The 20,537-nt window shown below is 39.4% G+C and overlaps 1 protein-coding gene across 4 annotated transcripts in view; it reads right to left on the reverse strand.

The window, feature by feature from the left end:
* The window catches only part of dock7 (dedicator of cytokinesis 7), a 159,483-nt gene that overhangs the window by 121,319 nt on the left and 17,627 nt on the right, over positions 1–20,537 (reverse strand). For all 4 annotated transcript variants that reach the window (XM_034179543.1, XM_034179541.1, XM_034179540.1 and 1 more), the window contains exons 3-14: positions 15,242–15,417; positions 14,387–14,455; positions 14,132–14,261; positions 13,041–13,253; positions 12,854–12,939; positions 12,682–12,748; positions 11,958–12,107; positions 6,965–7,045; positions 6,688–6,850; positions 6,089–6,231; positions 4,537–4,630; positions 3,832–3,994 (exon numbers count right to left, since the gene is read on the reverse strand). In XM_034179543.1, coding sequence (XP_034035434.1) covers positions 3,832–3,994; positions 4,537–4,630; positions 6,089–6,231; positions 6,688–6,850; positions 6,965–7,045; positions 11,958–12,107; positions 12,682–12,748; positions 12,854–12,939; positions 13,041–13,253; positions 14,132–14,261; positions 14,387–14,455; positions 15,242–15,417 — 1,535 coding nt within the window. The remainder of the gene's footprint in view (positions 1–3,831; positions 3,995–4,536; positions 4,631–6,088; positions 6,232–6,687; positions 6,851–6,964; positions 7,046–11,957; positions 12,108–12,681; positions 12,749–12,853; positions 12,940–13,040; positions 13,254–14,131; positions 14,262–14,386; positions 14,456–15,241; positions 15,418–20,537) is intronic.

Consider the following 20,537-nt stretch of genomic DNA (forward strand, 5'->3'; position numbering starts at 1 on the left):
TACAATAATATATATATATATATATATATATATATATATATACACACATACATACATACATACATATATATATATACACATACATACATACATACATACATACATATATATACATACATACATACATACAGTGATGCCGGTAACGCGTTACTTAGTAACGCGTTACTCTAATCTGACCACTTTTTTAGTAACGAGTAATCTAACGCGTTAATCTTTCCAAATCAGTAATCAGATTAAAGTTACTTCTCCATGTCACTGTGCGTTACTATTATTTTTCATTGTGGGTCGATAACAGCATTAAACTTGGTCCGTGGGCAGGAGGTCGGGGTTCGACTGAACGTCCCACTTTAAGCGAGCTGTGAGCTTTTAATCCGCGGTTTTTTGCAGCTGCTCGACTCGTCCTCACCTCTTAAAGCGCGGTGATCAGCACACCTGCACTGAACTTTACAAAGACATTTTTATACTTTTTTTCCTCCTTTATTTAGAATTCTGAGCTGAGCCGCTCCGTATCGTCTCGTTAAAAACAGCTGATCCTCCGCGACGCGTCAACAACTAACACTATTTTCCACTCAAATGCACCTAAACTCTCTTTCTGAGGACCACATGATGTGAAAACGCAATAAAACTTTCTTACCTGTAAATCTGGTCATGTTTTCTGCATAAATAAATGTTATCCATTCTTTGTGCTCAAACGCCAAAGCAGGGGCGAATCTAGATGGAATGGGGGCGTGGGGCAAGGATGTGCCCCCTCCCCCACAACACCCCTAGATTAAAGGTGCAATTTTGAAGCCGTTTTTTACTACAACTAATATTGCTTAAAATAATAATAATTTCGACAAGTAAAATGTTTAGAGAGAATTTAAATGTTAGAAAAATGTTAGAATTTAATAGTTACCTTTATAAACAATGTAGGCTCGAAATTGCAAGTTTTACTGTTACAGTGCTGTCAACAGTTAAATATGAGGTCAAGAAAGACGTCTTTATTTTACTTTTTATAAAACAAGTATTTATTTTCATTGAAGTCAAGAAAGGGTGACTATAAAGTGAGTTTTGGCAAAACAGGTATCATTGTCATGTTGAGGTGGCAGAGGGTTGTTGTCGGCAGCTGGGAAAAGTAACTAAAAAAGTAACTAGTAATCTAACTTAGTTACTTTTACAATTGAGTAATCAGTAAAGTAACTAAGTTACTTTACAATTGAGTAATCAGTAAAGTAACTAAGTTACTTTTTCAAAGTAACTGTGGCAACACTGCATACATATATATATTTTTTCATTCATTTCATTCATTTATTTATTTATTTCATTCATTTAAAAGAAAAAGAAAAAAACAAAAAACAGAAAAGCAGAAATAAAGCATCTCCATTACCAGAATGAAAAGGAGCAGAGAGAAGAACAAGTCTTATATTTTCTGCCCCTTTTTACAATACAATCTTTCAATATCCAGCGTCATTTTTCAACATTATTTAACAGATTGTATTTCTTTAACTTGTCACATACCACTGACTTATTTCATAATTATGACCATTATTAAATAGATTACATCTCTGACAGGTTACATTTTTAAACTTAAAACATTTTATACATTATTAACAAATTACTTTTTTTTTAACTTCCTTACAGCCCACTAACTTATTTTATAGTTTCATACTTACTTAATACATCTAGTTTAATACATTTTTTAAATAATTTAAGCGACCTTAATTCTTTAATTTCTTTGAGATTGTTCCATAATTTTACACCATTTACTGCAATACTCGTTCTTTTACTCTGGTTCTGTATCTTGGTTTTCTAAAGACTTCTATTCCTTTCAGTTTATAACTACTTACTCTTTTCTCAAACATATTTTGAATGTTTGTTGGTAAAGTATTTTTATTTGCTTGGTACATTGTTTGTAATATTTTCAAATCGACCAAATCACGAAATTTAAGTACCCTGTACTTAATAAACAATGGATTAGATGGATCTCTAAAACCACTGTTGCTAATCACCCTTAAAGCCCTTTTCTGCAGAATAAACAAAGGTTGTATATAAGTTGTATATGTTGATCCCCAGATTTCTACACAATAAGTTAAATATGGGAAAATGAAAGACGTGCGGACGGGTCCGCGCGTCGGGACGCAGCCGACGCGGCGGCACAGGAAAAACACCTCCGTGTTGATAACCATTTTTTAAAATCCAGTTGGCTTTGATGGCTTTCAGTGGAGTGAGTATATGAGAAATTGTTTATCAGCTGGAGATGTTCCAACTTGTCCTCAAGGCTTCCAACAGAGGTGTTTTTCCTGTGGCGGAGCGTCGCGGCGGCTGCGAGCCGACGCTGCAATCCGCCCGCACATCTTTCATTAAAAAAATCTCCTTTAACAGTGGAATATCCGGATAAAATGCTGAAACCGACTTCTTCTGAAACTTCTCTGTTCTCTCACGACGTCCTGGATCAACAGAGCCTGAAATGTGGAGGTTTTAAGCTTGAAACAGGCTGATGACGCCGCCTGAGAGCGCTGCGCGACGTCTCGCACCGTGAAAAGTCCTTAAAGCGACAGAATCACCTCAAAATCTCTCATCAGCTGTTAAAATTTTCACTGAAGACCATCTTAATTTTTCGAACCATGTCCACTTCGATGTGTCTCACAGGTTTAGAAAAAATTTTGATCAAACAAAGCGCCAGTCTCTCAGCAACTTCTCAGACAAAGGAATTCCGACGAGGGGCTGGATGACTCCTCCCACAAGGAGTGCTCACAGGCGAATGACGTCACCGACAGGCGTGGAAAAACTCACGCATGCGCACGAGGGTTCAAGCATGTCTGACGTAAAAACATATGAATGAAATCCATATAGTTTTTGAAAAAAATAAAAAGGACCTATACTTTACGGACAGACCTCGTATATGTGTATGTATATATATATATATATATATATATATGTATGTATATATGTATATATGTGTGTATATATATATGTGTATATATATATACATATATACATATATATACATATATACACATATATACATATACATATATATACATATACATACATACATACATATATACTAAGTGGTGAATCTGCATGTGTGTGATTTATCAGCTGTCATTGTATTGGACGTATCATTGGAGAGAAGTGCAAAAAAGTGATCGCAGTTTAGATTTATTTGAATGACACAGATGAAAGACTCCTTACTGTGTTTTAGTTGGTAAAAATACATCCATCTGTAATATTATTGCTGTTTGATTATATTAATATTATTATTGTCAAAAGCAAAACTGTCTTTAAAGTGTGTCTTCAAATGTGGATCTTCACCAAAAAGGAAGGGGGAGGGGGTCCTTCCAACCCCTAGCCCTTCTGACTTCAGGCCTGTACAGTGCCTATTTGTGTTAGCAAGAGGAAAACACTGACAGGATGACAAAAATAAATAAATTAATGAATTAATTAAATGTGTACTTATGTGGAAGGTGCCACCTGACTGAGTGTATTAGTGCATCATCTATCAGAAATAGACTTGGTGCATATTTGAACCAAAGTTGAATGTAAATATGTTTTTAAAATGTGTACTGCACTGCTGCAGGTCAGCCATCAGTGAGCACTGATCGAGTGGTGTCTGTTAGCTCCATCCCCATGGCTCTAAAGAAGTGGAGCAAGATAGAATGCAGACTGCTTTTTCTGAGAGTCGTGTTTAATAAATCCGACACGATCAATCAAAAAAATGCCTTGATCATTCTGATACCAATCGCTGCGATCGGATGGGCACATAACAAGTACGTATACTGTCAAAACTGAAGTCACAAAACTGAAAGTTAAGACACATTTGCCGCAGGATCTCTCAATGTGTTTACTAACCTGTATGTGGTGTTTGGCACATAGACGTCCCTGGCAGGAAACTCCAGGATCTCCCTGGTGGGTCGCACTCTGCTGTCTGGGTAAGGTTTAACGTGCAGGAGGTCAGGAGTCAGGCAATAGTGGGGATTCTCTGGAGCTGGAGAAATGTCCAGCTTTAACTGAGCTGCAGTAAACAGAAGATAGTCACAGAACACAGGTGAGTGTGACAAGGACCACAGGAAATTGATCAAAGAGGCAATCTAGTAAAAAAGGAAAAAAGTTTTGGAAAATCCTAATCTCAACTTCTTAAAGGCTGTTAAAAGTTTTTTAAAGTGTCATTTTTAACTTTATAAATCAGAAAATACTTGAGAATAAAATGTATAAAATGCTTCTACAATATACATTGGGCCTTGAATATCAAAATGACCAGTATCCCCATTAAATAAAATTAAAAAGTAGTAAATGTCTCCTACAATATTTAATTATTTCTAAAAGAAAGTTATCACCTATCACAGCTGTGTATTTTTATTAGGTTCAGCCCCAGACCAAAAACTTTAGCACAAATTGGTTTAGCAGTTTCAGTGAACATGCATGAAATAAAATAAAACAACAAATAGATGTCCAAGGTACTGTGTAATTTGGTACGACCAGCTGATGAACAATGATCCGAGATAGTGTGAGCTTCTCAATAGCGGCACTGTAAGATCAATAAAGTGTGAGGGTTACCTGTGATGGGTCGAAGTCTCCTGAGCACAGAAGAAGGCCTCCTCATATCAGCTAGAAATTTATAAAGGTCCTCGTCACTCAGTCTGTCCCCCTCCTGCAGACAGGGAATTTACTGATTTGTAGACCTGGAACAATTACTATATTAAATAATTAGAAGATAAACTAATTCATATTTTTGTTAATTTCCAAATGATTATTTTATGTATTCATTATACAACTCCGATTCCAATGAAGTTGGCACGTTGTGTGAAATGTAAATAAAAACAGAATACGATTTGCAAGTCCACATCAACCTATATTCAACTGAATACACCACAAAGACAAGATATTTAATGTTCAAACCGATAGACTTTTTTGTTTTTGTGCAAATATTTGCTCATTTTGAAATGGATGCCTGCAACACATTTCAAAAAAGCTGGGACGGTGGCAACAAAAGACTGGGAAAGTTGATGAATGCTCAAAGAACACCTGTTTGAAACATTCCACGGGTGAACAGGTTAACTGGAAACAGGTGAGTGTCATGATTTGGTGTAAAAGGAGCATCCCCAAAAGGCTCAGCCGTTCACAAGCAAAGATGGAGTGAGGATCACCACTTTGTGAACAACTGTGTGAAAAAATAGTGTAACAATTTAAGAACAATGTTTCTCGATGTTCAACTGCAAGGAATTTAGGGATTCCATCATCTACAGTCCATAATATAATCAGAAGATTCAGAGAATCTGGAGAAGTTTCTACACGTAAGTGGCAATGCTGAAAACCAACAATGAATGCCCGTGACCTTTGATCCCTCAGGCGGCACTGCATTAAAAACCAACATCATTGTGTAAAGGATCTTACTGCGTGAGCTCAGGAACACTTCAGAAAACCATTGTCAGTTAACACAGTTCATCGCTACATCTACAAGTGCAAGTTAAAACTCTACCATGCAAAGCACAAGTCATACATCAACAACATCCAGAAACGCCAACGCCGTCTGGACAGACGCAAAGTGTAAAAGTGTGCTGTGGTCTGATGAGTCCACATTTCAAATTGTGTTACAACAGCGTGGCTTCATAGTAAAAGAGTGCAGGTACTAGACTGGCCTGCCTGCAGTCCAGACCTGTCGCCCATTGAAAATGTGTGGTGCATTATGAAACGCAAAATACGACAACAGAGACCCCGGACTGTTGAACAACCGAAGTCATATATCAAGCAAGAATGGGAAAGAATTCCACCTACAAAGCTTCAACAATTAGTGTCCTCAGTTCCAAAACGCTAACTGAGTGTTGTTAGAAGGAAAGGTGATGTAACACAGTGATAAACATACCACTGTTTTTGAAATGTGTTGCAGGCCTCCATTTCAAAATGAGCAAATATTTACACAAAAAGAATAAAGTTTATCAGTTTGAACATTAAATATTTTGTCTCTGTGATGTAGTCACTTGAATATAGCAGGTTGAAGAGGATTTGGAAATCATTGTATTCTGTTTTTATTTACATTTTACACAACATCCCAACTTCAGTGGAATTGGGGTTGTATTTATTTGCATTTACAAAATCCAGGTTTGCACACCTGTTTGAAGAAGTTGGTGATGGTCAGTGTGGCAGGTCTGAAGCCTGTCAAACTGCATGCCTCATCCCCACTTGTGGTTCTTTCAAGAGAACGCCTTCCCATGATGCTCGAGTTCCGCCGTTCTGACCATGATCCTTTTCGCTCTGTAAAGTGGTAATGGAAAGAAACTCCACATTTTAAAAACTGCTTCCGTTGTGAACTCTGGTTAACGTAGGCTTTTTTAAGTGATGCCCCAAAGTTGAGCAGAATCCCACATTCAATTGTTTCTCGTATGGGACAGAGAGTAAGGATAGACTTTCTTATCTGGTTAACAAGCAGACAGCAGGCATAAAGCTCTGCATCAAAGAGCTGTTAATATACACAGTCAAAGGTTAAATAAACACCAAAGTTGGAACTCAAAGAAACACAACAAGGATCAATAAGACCGGATACTTTGGTTAGATTTTTTTTCATCTATGTTTCAATTTGCTGGACATAATGTTTTCTGATAAAGACTGTTTAAAGAATTATTGACACGTACATGAGCCTCACGTGTGACAAAGGCCTTGCACATGTTTGAAACTGTGGTGTTGAGAGTCATGCTAAAAATAATGTCTGACCTGAGAGGCTCATCTCCAGCTCTGTATCCCTCTCCAGACTGCCAGCGCTGTTGACAATGTTCATTAAGTGAATGGCTGTCCAGGCAAAAGGCATACGGTAACGACCGAGACGTTGGCAGAACTGCTCGGACTGGCTGCGGAGCTTCTCCAGCTTCTCTTTATTCTGTGAACCAGAATTGTTAGCTGTTAATCAAGTTTGCTGGCATATATACTGACACTACTCGTCAAACGTTTGGGCATACTTTCCCATTCAATTCCCACCATCCACAAATCATACCTTGGCAGCATCTGACTCTTTAAAGACCATGTAGGGTTCCGCACACTCTCCAATATCACCTTGCTGCAGCACCTTCTCCAGCTGGGGATACACAAATATTATCCAGGTATTATCCAGAACAAATAGTGACACTGATCCGTTAGTAATCATTAGTGTCGTTATTTACTTAACTTTAAAGTCTAATCCCTTTGAATTTCTTATGATTCATGGCATAAAACAATTTTCTTTGGCACGCTATCACTTTGTTCCACAGTATTCAAGTAAAGGATTCACAATTTTACATCACCATTACGATCAAAATTTGTTTTTTTCAAGGAAAAAATGTAATTCTAAAACATGCAGGTAAAAACTGCGACAAGACGCCATGACACAATTGAAAACTCAGTTTCCCAGAACTGCTATAGAAGAGTCAAAAGGCACTACTACACTATGCTTGTGTTAACTTCATGGCGCTAATGCTGCATTCAGAACACTCGGACGTTCACAGATTCTGACCTCTAGCCCGGGGAAAAATGTGTTGAACACTATGCTGGGCTGTAATTTTCGCTGGGAAATGTGAGGAAATTGAGCAATAAGAGGTACCCAATTTAACATCACAGCCATGGCGTCCCCCTTTGCAACTGGTGAGACAACAATGTTACTAAAGTTGAAAATACCCCTTTAAATTAATTTTTAACAAGACATTACTGCTATATGCAATATATTGCTACCCTGTACAGGGTAGCATTCTTTCACCTTTACTCTTTTCTCTTTACAAATGAATTTGCACACAATGACACAAATTTTAAATTGATTAAATACGCGGATGACATGGCCCTAGTCGGCCTGCTACAGAAATCTGACTCTTGTAGTGAAGCCTCCTATCTTGCCCACACTAAGGCTCTTAAAGCATGGTGTCTTGACAGTCAGCTAGAAATCAATGTGCCTCATGTATCAAAGTTGCGCACTTGTGGCGTAAATTTACGGTGTAAATTTGAAGTACACCAAAGTTGCTGTGACATGTATCAAGCAGTGCGCACCTGCCAATTTCCAGCGTACGCCTGACGTGACCTTGATAAATGCATCGTAATTATAATAAACACGCCCATAAATATTCAGACTCCGCTTCAGACACACCCTCATTTTACGACATGGAAGCCAGGAAGACGGCAAAGAAAAAGAACTCCACCAATCACGACGCATGCCAATAGAGCGTCAAAAGCGGCCGTTGTATCAATTGTTTTGTAGTATAATCAAAAAAGTGTTACAGTGGTCCCTCGTTTATCGCGGGAGTTACATTCTAAAAAAATAGCCCGTAATACGCGAAACTGCGACGTAGTCAGCGTTATTTTTTACAATTATTATAGAAATTTCAAAGCTGTAAAACCACTTTATACACTTTCTCAATCAGGCATGAACATTTTCTCACTTTTCTCTCGTGTGTAAACACTCTCAAAGTTCAAACCTTATTAGAAAAATAAGACCAACCTGTTTTCAGGCCCAAACATTTGTTTGAGAAATAAAAATAGAACGTTTTCCTATAAATAATTATGATGGCTTTTAGAACTAACGAATTTAATTTTAACGCTCAACGTACGAGGTTGGACACATAAGAAATTATTAATAGTGACTGACTAGTATTTCACAGATCGCGCCTCTGCGTCTTGACGCCGCGCCTTTTCCACTCACACCTGGCTGCAGGTGTCTGTTTCCGAGTGACAAACACAGTTATGAGTAGTTGTTGGCACTCTTTTTGCTTGTGGGCGAGAAGATTCTTATAAACAGACACGCAGACCACAATGCACTGTAAAAAAAGCATGCAAAATTGGACTAAAGAAATCCTCGAAACGACGAGGCCGCGAAAGGTGAACCGCGTTATAGCGAGGGACCACTGTATTCTCTTTTCACATGTCAATAATTCTTGACATGTGGATATTTGCTAGCTCAATTAATAAGATACACCTAATTTTTCGGATTTCTTTATTCTTAAAATGTATTTCTTTATTTATTTTATTGTGACAAACGAATGGAGACGACAAAACCTGATTGCAGCACGGGCGAAGGGAATGACAACACTACAGTTGTAATTATCAATTCCATTGCCTAAAACGATCACACCACATAAAGTTAAGCTCAGCGCTGCTCTAGCTCCAGGCTGGAGAAAAAGGCGAGCAGCGCTTTCTTTGCAGTCAGCGCTGTGGCCATGGATCGTACTCGAGACCAACAATCCCACAAAAGCGGGATTTGTATTGATTATTATGTAGTATATAATCAGGAAAGTGTTATTTATGTAACATATGCAGTGATTTGTATAATGGCACTGTTTATCATGTTTATCATGTTGATCAGTTTCATTTTTATGTGGATTCCAGTGCTGGTTCATTTTGGTGTATAATTTACACCACCTCTCGACCTGGTGTATATTTTCAGCGCAGCGTATGCCAACGACCACATTGATAAATGCCAAGTAGCGCAGCCGTTTTGGCGTACACCCCATATACGCTCAAATATCACCATACACATGTTGATACATGAGGCCCAATGTGTCTAAAACAAAGGGGCTTTTTGGTCACACAAACCAAGAACTGACAATACAGCCAGTTTCACTTGATGGCCAGCTTGTTGAAATGGTAGAAACCTTTAAATATCTTGGTGCAGCCCTTGACAGTCATTTGAGCTTATGTGAATACACAGATTTTATCTTTAAGAAATGCTCACAGTGACTCAGTCTTCTTAAAATATTAAGTTGTCTTGGTGTCAACCTGCAGATTTTAGAGCTTGTGTATTCTGCGCATATTGACAGTGTTTTAACATTTCATCTCTGAGCTTGGTTTGGTCATTTGAGTTGCAAGCGTAAGGTCAAGCTAAACAGAACTGTGAAAATGGCTGGGAAAATTGTGGGAAAACCCCAGAATCCTCTGGCCCACATTTACACTGACAGGACGAGGAGGAAAGCTCAGAGAGTCCTGGCAGACAGCTCTCATCCCCTGTCCTGTCAGCTTGAGCTCCTGAAGTCTCAGAGGTACTACAGAACCCCTCTGGCCAAAGGCTCTTGGAAAAAATCCTTCATACCAAATGCCATCGTCATGAACTCGACAAAGTGACCAATCCACAGATACAACCTGAATTGTTCTACCTCTGTGTTTTACTTATTTTATTAGGTCTTATTTTACTTCTTCTTTTATTCCTATGTATTTCACTATATCTTACCTCTGTTTTTACTGTGTCTATTATATGTTTTTATGTATGACAATGTTTATATTTTAGCGGTCTGTCTCCTGTGCTGGTGAGCTGAAGACAATTTTCCACCTTGGTGTTCAATAAAGAATTATTCTATTTTATATAACGGCTGAGTGGATCCTTGTCATTTGATTGGTGCTTTCTATGTCACATGATATGAATTATTCATCCCATTTGTGTTGCGTTGCATTTAGAGTGCAATTAGGTTCCATTTCCAGGGCAAATTTGGTTCTATACGTTTGGTACCATTGCACTCTGCACGCACACGCACACACCAACACACACACACATACGCGCATACATGAGCGCGTGCATACACACACACACAAAACAAATCCACTGCGCTGTAAGCTGCCTGACGTGATTTTTTTCGCCGCACTGAGGAAATACACAGTCTTTTTCTTTTTTGGTAGTACACACACACACACAAGTGCCTTTCCGCTTGTGTAAGCACACACCGCACACACGCTCACACAAGCCAGGTGGCGCTTAGCTTTAAAACAAACATGGTGAAGTTTGTTTTGCTGACAGATGACGTTTTGATGCATGGCATGGCGGACATCATTGTCAGAATTATTTTTGGACTCCTATTTAAAATTTGTGTTGGATTGTTGATGTCAAAGCAGCAGTGACGCACCAAAGCTGGATTAATTTCTGATGTTATTTTTTTCACTGCACTGAGGAGGTACCAAAAAGTAAGTACCTTTTCTGTTGTTTGTAAATTAATATAATATAAAATGACAAGGATCTATTTTAGGCATTATATAAAACAAATAATGAATGTTTTTACATTCTTTCAATGGAATGAATATTTAATTGGGTAAAAGCTGGAACATATTATTCAACGAGGCGAAGCTGAGTTGAATGGTATGTTCAACTCAGTATGATGACTCAAATTACCAAAATAATACAAACTCACATTTTGCAGAGATAGGGGTTTTTTATGTCAGGTCTTTCTGCATGTCCAAGGGTTATGAACACAGCACAAAGCACCAAGGTAGACCTTTAATTGTGACTGAAAACAGAAAGACGGCCACGGACAAAAATAATAGGCTCCCAGCATAGGCTCCCAGAGATCTTACAAGGAAGAAGAATATGCACACATTTTAAAAATTCAATTAATATATATAGCGCCCAGTCACAACATAAGACGCCCCAAGACAGTTCACGAGGGTACGGTCTAACATTACCAACCCCAGTGACCAAGTACATAGACAACAGTGGTAAAAGGAAAAACTCCCTATCAGAAAAAAAAAAGCTGGATATCTGCTTGGCAGGTAAAATAACACTCACATAAGTCTACTGTGTGCGGTATCAATAATAATATTAAATCCACTAGCAACATTTTTACTTGGTTTTCCAAAATGAATAAGTGGGAGACAAACATTTTATCATCATTTTGTTAAATACATTTTTCATAGTTGTAAATTGAAAATTCCAAGTTCCAAGTGTCCATCGAATGCAGCAATCACTTCAAACCTTGTGCAGGCGCTTCCTCCTTCATGTCATCTGCTCAATACGTATCTGCCACAGAATTGGCCCTCAAACAAATACTTTACCAGGAAATAAAATTAGCTGTAATTTTGTGATACACCACAAAAGTAAAGATGCTGAACTAGATTTCAACATAAAGCAAATTTTGTCAATTTTGTAGAAGAGTCAAAGGGAGTACACCTTTAAACACCTGCTTTACTCAGCTATTCAAACTACTGTACTCTGCATCATCAGCTCTGCAGATAACAGCAGTCATATCATACTACAAAAATAGTCTGACCTTTATGACCAGGAAGACATCCTGAGAAGGGTACGTGATGGAGAATATCGCTGAACGTGCCAGAGTGGAGATGGCGGCTGTCTGAATGTGTGGACGCAGCATTGCCTTCGTCTGCTCGGAATTCAGGTCAAAGAAAAAGTTCTCCGATATCTGATGGACACAGACATTTGGAGCGAAACTGTAAATTGTGATGAGTGCAGGCAGCAACAATAATTTTTTGGACATATTGCTGTGTTAGTGCAACTTGATATCCTGCTCATGATGGCAGACGACCATCGATGTCTCTTATGAAATAGTGTTAATGTACAGTGACATATATAACAGATCTACTAATCAGGAGAACTGCTGCCCTCTGGTATCTATCAGCTAGAGAGGACGAGAAAGAAGGAGACGGTGCTTGCAGCTCCAGATAGACACACAGTGATTCACCTGCATTCCCACCAAAAATAACAGGACAAACACACACACGCACACACTCATTTTCAACAGCTTATCCAAGATCAGGTTGCGGGGGGGGGGGGGCCTGGAGCTGTGAGGCAGAGTACACCCTGGCCAGGACCCCAGTCTGCCACAGGGCCACATATAAACAAAGAAACACATTCAAGAGTAACAGGACAACAAAATAAAAATTTATAGTCTCTGCATTAAACTCATTTTATCCTCCAAACTATTTTAATGGCTCACAGAACTAACCCACAACTCAGGGCATAGCATAACAGCTTACCTTTTTCTTTTCCTTGGCATCATATAAGGCCAAACTAGCAAATATGGGTTCAATTTCGATCTCGAACCTTCAAGGGGAGCAAAAGAAAAAAAGGAGGTGGTCAGCAGAAAGCAGCAGTTAAATCACAGGACTAAAACGCTGTTTTTCCTGAAAAGTGCCATCCACCACTTACTTCAAGGACAAGCACTTGACGAGTAGCCTCTGGCCAAAGTGTTCTTTAGGTACTTCAGGCACACAGTGGCGCTCAATGGGCTCTTCCTACACGTTTGCATAAAAGATCACACGCAAAAATTACTTAAAGAATTTGAAAGCTGCATCGAGCATAAGCATGTGCCTCAGATGCTGTTTTCTAACTTCACCTCATCGAGGGCAGGATGGAGTGCAAAGAGCTCGCGATGGCGGCTGGACTTGCGCTGCTCTTCATTGTGTCTGTCAATTTCCTCATTGGGGGCTCGGTCAAGGAGGTGGGGGAGTAGTGCGTCGGGTAGGGAGTTTTTCAAGTCAAAGATGCTGCAGGCCCAGCTGCCACGAGGAGTGTCGTCTATGGACATTGACCGTCGCTTGAGGTCATCCTGGAGAAAAATCAACACGGATCAATTCTCACAGACATACAGGCTCACACATTAAAGATGCAGTGTGTAGGGACTATTGTCATCTAGTGGTGAGGTTGCAGATTGCGTTATGCCATCGCTCGGCAAGATGTTGTTTTCCTTCATGTTTTTGCTTCTTTCGAGATGGGGATTTTTGCTCATTTACCTTCTCCTGTGATAAACAATACATATACGATGCTCCGTTCCACAAAAATATGGGTTCTCAAACTGGTTAGCCTGCACTAGTAAAGAACAGACAGTGTTTAGAGGAGAAACAACTGAGTCATCTTCTGACCACACTGCAAAATGTGAAAACAACGTAAGTCCTTTTTGGATTAATGTATCAACATGACAGTGTGGCAGGGCATTCCCTATGAGAGGAAAACTCATGAAAAGTTCATTCTAAGCTTATGAAAACGCACTGATTCCTTTTTTTAAAGTAATTATATACTAAGGAACAGATGATTATGAATGATGTGGTCCATTTCTGATAATAAGCATTCACAAATACGACACATTGCAGCTTTAAGTATTCTGAACATACAATTACTGATTCAAACATCCAAAAATATTGCAGAGCAGGTAGCTCAGTGGATTAAGGAGCTGGCCTGCCAATATGTAGACCTGAATTCGAATCCCACTCTGTATTATGCATCTGTTTTAAGAACTCTTTTGTGATGAAACAACTGAATTAACCAACTAGTAAAGCCTCTGTATTGAAGAGTTCAACAAGCTTGTTTTTACATACAAGCCATTTTTCTCCTGAAAGTTGTCAGACTGGAATTATTTTTCTTCATGTACATCTTCACAGATGGATGATTATTTGCTTCAAAACAGTTCCAGTTGGTTCTGGATTGTACCTGGTCATCCTGGTAGCTGCTGCTGTCTGGTATCTCATCAGCCTCAAACACTTGTTTGGGAAGTCCTTTCTGACGCTCCTTCTGCTTGTCCAGAGTGTTGGGGTTAAAAGCTGTACCAAGCTTGTGGTATCTGAAGAAGCAACACTTAGTTATAACCCAGCATTTAGGTACATTAACTGCCAAAGTGTGTGTCATTCCTAAAAATTTCCAGGTAAGAGTGGAATCCATGAAAAATATAAAAACATGAAGCCTTACTTTCTGTTGACGATGGCCCAGTCCTCTGTGTAGGACCTGACACAGTCTCTGACATGGGGAACGGTGTCGCTGCGTTCAGACAGAATAAATGAAATAAGCTTCACTGAACAGATAATTTTAACCAAATGTGAGGCAGAGAACTTCTCCAGATCCGCTTTTCTCCATATCAGTGTAGTGCCTAGTTCTAGTTTCTAGTTTTGGTTTATTTGGCAGGGACCATGTACAAAAGCATTAATCAATAAAACATTAAAAAGATGCGTTGTACCAGACTATAGCTCTCAGAGCTAATTTCCATCTGCAGTCCCTGTGACATACAAAACACATATCATAAAACAATGCAGTCTATATACGCATTAATACAATCTATGTACATACACAATAGCAAAAACATTTAAAACACATTCTATATTAATCAACCATTAAAAAACACTATATCACCTGAGTCTACATAAATATAATTACAAATAAACTACACACCCCGCACCCCCATCCCCTCACCATCAGTTCATTAATGGCGACATGTCTGAGTCGTTATTAAATGTTTTTTTAAATCAATGCTAAACTTTGTGTAGTCTTTACATAATTTTAACTCTATTGGTAATTTATTCCATTCAGTTATAGTTTTAAAGGAAAAAGCTGATTGGCCGAGTGCAGTCTTTCTTTTGGGGATGCCACACTGACCCTGGCATGTGGACCTTGTTAAACCTAAACATAATAACAAGCCTAAACATAATTATTTACACTGCAATGAAAAATGTTTGTCTCCTCATTAAATTAATTTAACTTCTTAATGTGTTTAAACAGAGAACACTTTATGTGTTACTGCAACAACCATCAGCTGGGCAAGATCCTCACCCTTCCTCTGGGACAGCTTGGACCACTGTACGACACTCCCTGGGTGTGGAGATGACTTCAATGTCATCTGGGGGAAACTCAATCAGGTCCCTCAGAGGACCGGACTCAATGATGGGAGGGTGACTGATGAGGTACTCCTCAAAATCCACTGGCTCCACAGCCTCTGTGAGGGGAACCTGGTGGGTGAACGACAATGGGATTTTAAAATAAAACGGACAAAATAAAAGATTGACATAACTAGCTGTTAAGATCAGACACAGACAGATAAAGACTGATGACGGGTTTGAATGTGCCACATTTTCAAAAACACAAAATTTTTCATTCAAATTTATGAGCCGTTTTAAATTATCACAAAAACATTAATCACCGTAATGATTAATCACTGTATTATTAATTATTTCAGACAAATATACATACATACACATACACCTTAGGCATGTAATGTGTGAATGAGGAGTGACTGTAAGAGGAGGAGAAACTGCACTACCCACAACTCTCTGCTGAATTCACCGAAATATTACATTGAAATCATCAAGCAAACATCAGCAATTTATGTTTTTCCTCCATCACTCACAGTGCTCAGAATTCTGTTACACAAAATTATGACAGCATTCTCTGACCTGTGGGTGAAAAATTATTTCTGTCTGCAGTACAAAGAGTGAGAGAGTTTGAGGTTTGTTGGAATGACCACATTTTCCAGTGTTTAGCTCCATGAGTCTATGTAACCACCGGAACCAAAAATTATAAAAATGACAGCTGGAATTGTCACAAGCTCAGAAAATGCCAAAAGAGAGACAGAGGAAGAATGTACGCATCAACGCTGAAAACCTGTCCATGGATACGTGAAATACTGCCAGCATGTCTCCCACCCAACTGTTCCAAATGAGGACAGTTGCCCAGACAAAAAGCTCTGCAACCAGCATATTTTCCAAAGCATTCTGTGCTTTTTTGTGGCCTGTCTGAACACTTCAAGGTGAAAGTCTCTGAACTTTTCAAAAGGGCAATGGTAAAGTACAACCCCATTTCCAATGAAGTTGGGACATTGTGTGAAATGTAAATAAAAACTGAATACAATGATTTACAAATCCTCTTCAACCTACGAGGGCTGTCCATAAAGTATAGGTCCTTTTTATTTTTTTCAAAAACTATATGGATTTCATTCATATGTTTTTACGTCAGACATGCATGAACCCTCGTGCGCATGCGTGAGTTTTTCCACGCCTGTCGGTGACGTCATTCGCCTGTGAGCACTCCTTGTGGGAGGAGTCGTCCAGCCCCTCGTCGGAATTCCTTTGTCTGAGAAGTTGCTGAGAGACTGGCGCTTTGTTTGATCAAAATTTTTTCTAAACCTGTGAGACACATCAAAGTGGACATGGTTCGAAAAATTAAGCTGGTTTTCAGTGAAAATTTTAACGGCTGATGAGAGATTTTGAGGTGACACTGTCGCTTTAAGGACTTCCCACGGAGCAAGACGTTGCGCTGCGCTCTCAGGCGGCGTCATCAGCCTGTTTCAAGCTGAAAACCTCCACATTTCAGGCTCTATTGATCCAGGACGTCGTGAGAGAACAGAGAAGTTTCAGAAGAAGTCGGTTTCAGCATTTTATCCGGATATTCCACTGTTAAAGGAAATTTTTTTAATGAAAGACGTGCGGACGGGTCCGCGCGTCGGGACGCAGCCGGCGTGGAGCGGCGGCACATGAAAAACACCTCTGTGTTGATAACCATTTGTAAAATCCAGGCGGCTTTTGATGGCTTTCAGTGGAGTGAGTATATGAGAAATTGTTTAACAGCTGGACATGTTCCAACTTGTCCTTAAGGCTTCCAACAGAGGTGTTTTTCCTGTGGCGGAGCGTCGCGGCGGCTGCGAGCCGACGCGCGGACCCGTCCGCACGTCTTTCATTAAAAAAATCTCCTTTAACAGTGGAATATCCGGATAAAATGCTGAAACCGACTTCTTCTGAAACTTCTCTGTTCTCTCACGATGTCCTGGATCAATAGAGCCTGAAATGTGGAGGTTTTCAGCTTGAAACAGGCTGATGACGCCGCCTGAGAGCGCTGTGCAACGTCTCGCACTGTGGGAAGTCCTTAAAGCGACAGTATCACCTCAAAATCTCTCATCAGACGTTAAAATTTTCACTGAAAACCAGCTTAATTTTTCGAACCATGTCCACTTCGATGTGTCTCACAGGTTTAGAAAAAATTTTGATCAAACAAAGCGCCAGTCTCTCAGCAACTTCTCAGACAAAGGAATTCCGACGAGGGGCTGGACGACTCCTCCCACAAGGAGTGCTCACAGGCGAATGACGTCACCGACAGGCGTGGAAAAACTCACGCATGCGCACGAGGGTTCAAGCAAATCTGACGTAAAAACATATGAATGAAATCCATATAGTTTTTGAAAAAAATAAAAAGGACCTATACTTTATGGACAGACCTCGTATATTCAATTGAATACACCACAAAGACAAGATATTTAATGTTAAAACTGATAAACTTTATTGTTTTTGTGCAAATATTTGCTCATTTTGAAATGGATGCCTGCAACACGTTTCAAAAAAGCTGGGACAGTGGTATGTTTACCACTGTGTTACATCACCTTTCCTTCTAACAACACTCAATAAGCGTTTGGGAACTCAGGACACTAATTGTTGAAGCTTTGTAAGTGGAATTCTTTCCCATTCTTGCTTGATGTACGACTTCAGTTGTTCAACAGTCCAGGGTCTCCGTTGTCGTATTTTGCGCTTCATAATGCGCCACACATTTTCAATAGGCAACAGGTCTGGACTGCAGGCAGGCCAGTCTCGTACCCGCACTCTTTTACTACGAAGTCATGCTGTTGTAACACGTGCAGAATGTGGCTTGGCATTGTCCTGCTGAAATAAACAGGGAAGTCCCTGAAAAAAGACGTTGCTTGGATGGCAGCATGTGTTGCTCCAAAATCTGGATGCACCTTTCAGCATTGGTGGTACCATCACAGATGTGTAAGTTGCCCATGCCATGGGCACTAACACACCCCTATACCATCACAGAGGCTGGCTTTTGAACTTTGTGCTGGCAACAATCTGGAAGGTCTCTTTCTTCTTTTGTCCAGAGGACACAACGTCCATGATTTCCAAAAACAATTTGAAACATGGACTCTCATACCACAGCACACTTTTCCACTTTGCGTCTGTCCATTTCAAATGAGCTTTGGCCCAGAGAAGGTGGCAGCGTTTTTCCAGATGTTGTTGATGTATGGCTTTCGCTTTGCATGGTAGAGTTTGCACTTGTAGATGTAGCGACGAACTGTGTTAACTGAAAATGGATTTCTGAAGTGTTCCTGAGCCCACATGGTAAAATCCTTTACACAATGATGTTGGTTTTTAATGGAGTGATGAATGCATTAAAGCTTGATGAATGATCCACCTGATCGAAGGTCACGGGCATTCAATGTTGGCTTTTGGCCTTGCCACTTACGTGTAGAAAGTTCTCTAGATTCTCTGAATCTTCTGATTACATTATGGGCTGTAGATGATGGAATACTTAAATTCCTTGCAAGTGGACATTGAGAAACATTGTTCTTAAACTGCTGCACTATTTTTTCACGCAGTTGTTCACAAAGTGGAGATCCTCACCCCATCTTTGCTTGTGAAAGGCTCAGCCTTTTGGCGATGCTCCTTTTATACCCAATCATGACACTCACCTGTTTCCAGTTAGGTGTTCTTTGAGCATTCATCAACTTTCCCAGTCTTTTGTTGCCCCACCCCAACTTTTTTGAAATGTGTTGCAGGCATCCATTTCAAAATGAGCAAATATTTGCACAAAAACAACAAAGTTTATCAGTTTGAACATTAAATAGCTTGTCATTGTCGTGTATTCAATTGAATATAGGTTGAAGAGGATTTGCAAATCATTGTATTCCCTTTTTAATGACATTTTACACAACGTCTCAACTTCATTGGAATTGGGGTTGTAACTGCAGCTGCTCTAAATGTTGCAAATGAGTTACGTATTTTAATCACCACATTCATTGTGTGCTTATTGTTTGTTGTTACAAAAACAAAACCCATGTGTTGGTTTGTTTTTAGATGTTTTTGATACGGTGCATCCGGAAAGTATTCACAGCGCTTAACACTTTCCACATTTTATGTTACAGCCTTATTCCGAAAGGGGTTGTGGCCAAGTAGTCAATGCATTTGGTTTCAGTGCAGAAGGTTCCAGGTTCAAATCCCACCCCTGCCACATTTCTCCATGTAATATGGAGTTGCGTGAGGAAGGGCATCCAGCATAAAACCTGTGCCAATTCAACATGCAGATCCACCTTGGATTTGCTGTGGCGACCCCGAGTGCAAACAAGGGAGCAGCCGAAGGGACTTACTAGGTTACAGCCTTATTCCAATATGCATGCAATTGATTTTTTTTCCTCAAGATTCTACACACAATGCTCCATAATGACAATGTGAAAACAAGTTTAATTTTTTTTTATTTTTGCAAACTTATTAAAAACAAGAGCTATCAGAGCTTCAAAGCCTATATAAAGGGAAATCTTGATCCAGAATCCGGATCACCTCCAAAAACCAAAATTCAGTAGTCTTCCATGCCCTAACATCTATCTGTAGTGCAAATTGGGTGAGAATCCATGAAGTAGTTTTGACATAATCCTTCAAAGTGTATATAAAGTGAAATCTTGATCCAGAATCCAGATCCGGATCCAGATCACCTCTGAAATTATTATATGTATTATATGTATTATGTGTATCTGTGGTCAAAAATTTGGTGAGAATCCATGCAAAAGTTTTGACGTAATCCTGCTAACAGTAATCCTTCAAAGCCTATTAAAGTGAAACCTAATCCACAATCCGGATTCGGAATCTGGAACACCTCCAAAATTTAATGGAGTCTTCCTTTGTTCAATACCTATCTGTGGTGAAAATTTCATCAAAATCTGTCCTGTAGTTTTGACGTAATCTTGCTAACAGTCAAACAGACATATAAATAAATTAACACCAATGATTTTATTACATCGTTAGCGGACGTAATAATAATAATAAAAAAAAAAATTAAGAAATCACGTGTACGTAAGTATTCACAACCTTGGTCATGAAGCTCAAAATTGAGATCAGGTGTATCCTGTTTCCACTGATCATCCTTGAGATGTTTCTACAGCTTAATTAGAGTCTACCTGGGGTAAATTCAGTTGATTGGACATGATATGGAAAGGCACACACCTGTCTACATATAAGGTCCCACAGTTGACAGTGCACAAACCAAGTATGAAGTCAAAGGAATTGTCTGTAGACCTCCAAGACAGGATTGT

Source organism: Thalassophryne amazonica, chromosome 10, assembly GCF_902500255.1.
Source record: "Thalassophryne amazonica chromosome 10, fThaAma1.1, whole genome shotgun sequence".
Lineage (NCBI taxonomy): Eukaryota > Metazoa > Chordata > Actinopteri > Batrachoidiformes > Batrachoididae > Thalassophryne > Thalassophryne amazonica.